We start from the raw sequence: 6,388 nt of genomic DNA on the forward strand, positions 1-6,388 counted from the left end.
ACTGGGGAGAACATGTAGCCCCGTACAGCTTGGCCCCCAGCCTGAAACCTGCAACAGTTCTAATAACTATGCTGCCATGCTGCCCTAATAATAGTTTATTTTAATAATAATAATAATAATTCATTTACACAGGCACTCGGTTTGAAGACTTTGATCTTTTTGTACAGTATTGAATGGCTTTCAGAAATTGACCATTTGAATATGTGACCTTGTAACGTATTGATCTTCAGAGGTCTGGAGGAGGACGAACGTCTGGAACGAGGTCTGGAGCAGCGGAGGAGGAAATATGCAAAACAACAGAAGGAAAAGTGTCTGATGCAGTGATTGTCCAGCCATTAGGTGCTGGCACCTGTTTGACTGAGAGTGGGTCAAGACCAAACCAAGGATTTTGTGGTCAAGCTTGGTCGTCTTTCACCTCAGGTTTTAGTCAGTAAGAGGACAATAAGGAGACCAGCAAGCACACCGAACTAGTGTGAGGGGAGAACACACTCCAAAAGCAGAGTAAGAGTGTGCGATTTGTCAGATCTGTTTATTTATGTGATGTGTTATTTTCGTTTGCTACCCCCTTGGTCTGCTGAAAAATGTGACTGCATTTTATGATTAAGGTGATGTGATTGCATCACCTTATCATTTCCACAAATTCAATGCATCATCTTGGAAGCAGTCACCACTCAGCAGGAGGCCTCAGTGACCTCAGAGCTGTTGGACTGCTTGCTTTGCACTTAATGTTTTTATGTCTGTTGATGGTGTTTGAGATCTCTATACAAAAAAATTAATTCTGTAATTTGTGAGTACTTAACTGGTGCCTGAATGTTTGAACTGGATTTGCTGAAAATCAGAATTTATTGCTAATGTTCTGAAACTGACAAGGATTCAGCATATGCTGGTGACTCTGAGAAAGTCTCACTGAGAATTCAGATCTGACTCAGGTTTGGTCTAAAAAGAATGCAAGAAGCTCTTGTGTAAGTTGCCACATGTCTAAAGCATGACCTCAACATAAACACTGAAAGTTTATGTTGATTTCATAGTCAAAGCCATTTAATGTTATTAATGTCAGTGAGAATCGTCTGACTGAAATGTCTAAATGGTCTGTGAGCAGTTCCGTTGATTGTGACAAATCAGTTGGTTTTTATTCTTGAACTTTTTCTTTTCTCAGAGCTGATCAGAGCTGTGGCCATTTGGAAAAGTTCAATGCGGCCTAATGTTTGAGATGGCACCTCTACTGTATCTGGAGTACAGTAGAGGTGCCAGGGCAAGGAATACAGGTTCAACATTTGTTCTTTAGGTCAAAGCTCAGCCTTTATTTAGTATTAACATTTTACCTCTCTGCAGAACATATTCAGCAGCATGAACATAACAGCATGAACATCACATTTACATAAAGTGTGTACAAATACATTTATTTTTCTTTTGTTGTCATAATTGAGTAAAAAGCTCTGAAGTGTTTCATCTCTTGTAATTTATCGGTAATTGTGGAGATTAACAAATGTCAGATGACAGATGTAGCTTTCTGAACTTTTGTGACTGTTGCCTGCGTTATGGCCAATCATCAACATAACATCAACATGTTAAAAGTGAGCTGATGATTCTTTCATAGTTCAAACATGGTCTTTCTACTTGAATTGTTACACATTTGAACTTTAGTATGATAGTGTGAGTAACAGATGTTGACACCTGACAGATTTTGTTGTGTGTGTAACAGTTTGCAGTTGTAGATGAAGCCTTACTATGCAGCTCTGACCGTCACATTTTAAGTATTGGAATATGCTCATAATGGTAACTTCTGTCAGAGAGATTTTATTGTGGTTTTATGTTATATTTGCCCTATTTGTAAAGTTATACAAATATAGATGATTTGAATATCCTCACACATTGCGTGCACTTTTGTTCTGCCTATATGTCAGTTAATGTGGATTGTCTAAAATGGGATTTTTATAGCTTTTTAAACTGCAGTTGTGCCTTTCTTTCCTGATATTATAAGATCTGGTGAACTTATTTTAAAGCTAATGTATAGTAAGGCTTTGAGAGATGGCTCAGAACCAATCTGCCCATTTTGATTCATATTTTTATTTGCTTAACAGAATGCTATATTTCCTTAAAAAAACCTTGAAAACCAGGACAATCAAAGTGAACAATCCGCTGAACTTAACTTTCAACCAGTGATTATAAAAAAATCAACACATTTTCAATTTGACTCACATTTGCTCAGGTGAAGTCATTTTGAAAAGTACACATTAGCTGCATTTTGACAAGACTGCTTTGTCATTTATTTACATACCAAACAATTGAATATTGATGGAAAAAGTTTATTGACTTCAGTTTCCTCTGTCCGTGTTAAAAACACAACATATACAGAAGGCATTGGAACCAGTTAGCATGAAGTAAATTGGTTCCAATGAAACGAAAACAGCATTAGCGTAGCTTAACTCTCAACAGCTTAAATTGAACATAAAATAAATACAGTATATGTATACATAAGGTATTCAGACCCCTTCCTTTTTCACCATTTGTTATGTTGCAGCCTTATGTTAAAATCATGTAAATGCTCATTTCCCTCATCAATCAACACTCAGCACCCCACAATGAAAGCACAAACACAGAATTATAAATGTTTTTGCAAATGAATTAAAATAGAAAAACTGAAATATCACATGACTATAAGAATTCAGACCGTTTGCTGTGATGCTCATGTATTGAACTCTGGTTGTGTCCATTTCTTTTGATCATCTTTAAGATGGTTCTACATCTTCATTGGAGTCTAGCTGTGTTGAGTAAGTTATTTGAAAGGCAAACACCTGTCTATATAAGGCTTCCCACCTTGTAGGGCATATTAGTGCAAAATGATAGCCATGAGCTCTGAGACAGAAATGTGGCATGGCGCAGATCTGGGCAAGACTGAAAAAAAATATAGATATATATCTCTTCAGTGAGCACAGTGGCCTCCATAATTGTTAAATGGAAGAAGTTTTGGACAACCAGGACTCACAGCTCATGTTCCTCGAGCTGGCTGCCAGCCAAACTGAGCAGTCAGGGGAGAGGTCCCTTGGTGAGGTTCACCTTCCAACACAACAATAACCCAAAGCACACAGCCAAAATAACACAGGAATGGCTTAGGAACAACTCTCTGAATGTCCTTGAATGGCCCAGCCAGAGCCCCAACTAAACTGGCTATCCATGGGGAGACCCAAAAATGGCTTCCAACAACATTCCCCATCCAACCAGATGTCAGAATGGGGTGCTGCTGTAGCTTGAGGAGAAAGATTATTTGAATGATTTGAAGTTTAAATACTTGAATGAATACTATGGATGTGCGTACTAGATTTTAAATTATTTCAGGCAAAAATGCCTCAAATGAATAAAATGTACAGAATTTTCAAAATGAGCATACACTCAACGGCCACCTTCTTAGGTTCACATTGTTAGTACTTTTTTAGCCTTTATTTAATTATGACAGTTTTAACAAGATGCTGTTCATTTGAGTCCGGTGAACTCATCATGTTCACTCATACAAATAAATCTGATTTTGATTCGACATGTTTCAGTAAACTTGACGTAATGGATTTTAATTTTTTTTAGAGAAAACACAAGAAACTTGTGCAACAAAAAATGGACCAGACTCAGTGATTACCTTCCTAGCAACAAACGTTCACCCTGCTCTATGTGCCCTACAGATAATATCCAACTAGGCCAGTAAGCGGTGATAGCTATCATGTCTTTGGGGTCATCAGGTAAACATACATATAAAATCTCTGGAATAAAATAAAGATAGAAATAATGTCTCTTCTGTGTTAGAAAAATCAACGTTTCACAAAGAAGTCATTCAACTTTGCTGAACTACTCTCACCTTGCACTGCCTTTTTAAGTTTATGTGTCCATATGAGCTGTGAGGTCCCCGGCACCTTTTATAGACACAGACACATATGTGCCATCTTTGCACACGGTGCCCTCAGCCTCACATATGTCCCGACCGGGTCGGTAAACTGAACGCTTCAGCTGCTTCGCCGCTGTCTGCTGCTTTCTTGTGGTGAGTTTTGGAGATCCGCCCACAGGGCAGCCGCTCTTGATGACGTCACACACGTTAACCCAAACAATAACAACCGGGGGAGAGGGGGGCACACACATATACACACTTACACACACACAAAAGGAACACCGGACATCATCATCAATTACTAACCCCCCCGGACTGAAAAGGTGGACATGTCCGGGAAAAGAGGACGTTTGGTCAGCCTATGATAAATACATCACGCTGGAAAGGGCTCACCGTACTAATGGCACGGCAAAACCGAACCAAGTCAGAGGAGTCCTCATCCGAGGCAGTTTATTGATGCTGACTCCTTCCGAGGTTTTCATCAAAATCCGTGCAGAAGAAGACTCACCTCTTCTCGTCGCCGGAGGATGCGGAGAAATTTCATCTTGGACTCTGAAGAGACGGCGTGGCTTTGTTTACAAACAGAATCAGCTGATGCCTGAGAGCTTTGTCTCGTATCTATGAACAGGTGACCTTATTCTATACAGTAGACATAAAGACATACATTACATAAGGAGGGGATTTTTTAAATGTCTTTTTTCTTAATGATTATTATATAAAATAATCCTCCAGAGCTTGATGTTCTGGGGCAAAGAGGGAGTAGAGATGCAAATCAAATCAAATCAAATCAGATTTATTTGTATAGCGCCAAATCATAACAAAGTTACATCAAGACACTTTACATGTAGAGCAGGTCTACACCAAACTCTTTATAAATTTATTTAAAGAGACCCAACAGATCCCCCGATGAGCAAGCACCTGGCGACAGTGGCAAGGAAAAACTTCCTTTAAGAGGCAGAAACCTCGAGCAGAACCAGGCTCAGGGGGGGCGGCCATCTGCCTCGACCTGTTGGGTTGAGAGAGAGAGAGAGAGAGAGAGAGAGACAGGCAGGCAGGCATTGGAGGGGGGGGGGGGGTGTAGGCAGGAACATGTTGTTGCATGAAGTTCATGGAGTTGAGCTGTAATACAGAATTCATGCTATATGGGACCAGCAGGTGTTGCAGGAACATGGGATGGTGATGAGTCACCACCTGCAGGATGAGGACAGGGAGAGAGAGGAGAGGAACTGGGAGAGACAGAGACTTTGGCAGAACATGGTTAGTAAATGCAGTATAAATGCTTAGAACTGGGTGAAACTGTTTTTTTTTTTTTTTTTTTAAGAAGGACGGTTTTTATCAGCGCATGCAAGGAGGGAGTTAGAGAGAAAGAGGGAGAGAGGGTGACAGGGAGAGACAGAGAGCGAGAGAGAGAGAGAGAGAGAGAGAGAGAGAGAGAGAGAGAGAGAGAGAGAGAGAGAGAGAGAAGCTCAGTCCTTCCCCCAGCAGCCTAGGCCTACAGCAGCATACCTAAAGAGTAGAGGACTTTTTAACTGTACGCTCTGTCATACAGGAAAGTTTTAAGCCTGGTCTTGAAAGTTACTAAAGAGTCCGCCCCCCGGACCGATGCTGGGAGTTGGTTCCATAGAAGAGGAGCCTGATAACTGAACGATCTGCCTCCAGATTTACTCTTGGAGACTCTAGGAACCACAAGTAAACCTCCATCTAGAGAGCGCAGTGGCCTGCTAGGACAGTAAGGAACTATGAGCTCTCTGAGATACGATGGAGCTTGGCCATTAAGAGCTTTATATGTTAAAAGAAGGATTTTGAATTCTACTCTATATTTTACTGGCAGCCAATGAAGAGCAGCTAACACGGGAGAGATGTGATCTCTTTTCCTAGTTCCTGTTAATATTCGTGCAGCAGCGTTCTGAATTAACTGAAGGCCTTTTAGAGATTTGTTTGGACATCCAGATAGTAATGAGTTACAGTAGTCCAGCCTAGAAGTTACAAATGCATGGACTAGTTTTTCTGCATCATCCTGAGAAAGGATGTTTCTGATTTTCCTAATGTTTCTCAGGTGGAAGAAAGCTGCCCAACTAACTTGTTTTATGTGAGGGACAAAGGACATGTCCTGGTCAAAAATTACTCCAAGGTTTCTTACAGTGGAGCTGGAAGGCAAACTAATACTGTCCACAGTGATTAGATGATTAGATAGTGTTTCTCTGAGGTGCTTAGGGCCGAGTACAATAACTTCAGTTTTGTCAGAGTTGAGAAGTAAAAATTTTTGGGCCATACAGATTTTTATGTCTTCAAGACATGTCTGCAGTCTGACTATCTGAGTGACTTCATTTGGCTTCATTGATAGGTACAGCTGTGTGTCGTCTGCATAACAGTGGAAGTTGATCCTGTGTTTCCTGATAATGTTGTCTAGAGGAAGCAGATAAAGCTTTAAGAGGATTGGTCCAAGTACCGAACCCTGTGGGACTCCATAACTGAATACAGTACCTGAGGAGGAGCTGTTGTTAACATGAACAAACT

General features: G+C 40.5%; 1 protein-coding gene across 14 annotated transcripts in view; it reads left to right on the forward strand.

Moving 5' to 3' along the window:
* The window catches only part of ehbp1l1a (EH domain binding protein 1-like 1a), a 41,667-nt gene extending 39,797 nt beyond the window's left edge, over nucleotides 1-1,870 (forward strand). For all 14 annotated transcript variants that reach the window (XM_029526718.1, XM_029526719.1, XM_029526717.1 and 11 more), the window contains one exon: nucleotides 231-1,870. In XM_029526718.1, the coding sequence (XP_029382578.1) occupies nucleotides 231-324 (94 nt within the window). In that variant the 3' untranslated portion in view covers nucleotides 325-1,870. The remainder of the gene's footprint in view (nucleotides 1-230) is intronic.
* The last annotated feature ends 4,518 nt before the right edge of the window (nucleotides 1,871-6,388 follow it).

This window comes from Echeneis naucrates, chromosome 18 (genome assembly GCF_900963305.1).
Source record: "Echeneis naucrates chromosome 18, fEcheNa1.1, whole genome shotgun sequence".
Taxonomy (NCBI): Eukaryota; Metazoa; Chordata; class Actinopteri; order Carangiformes; family Echeneidae; genus Echeneis; species Echeneis naucrates.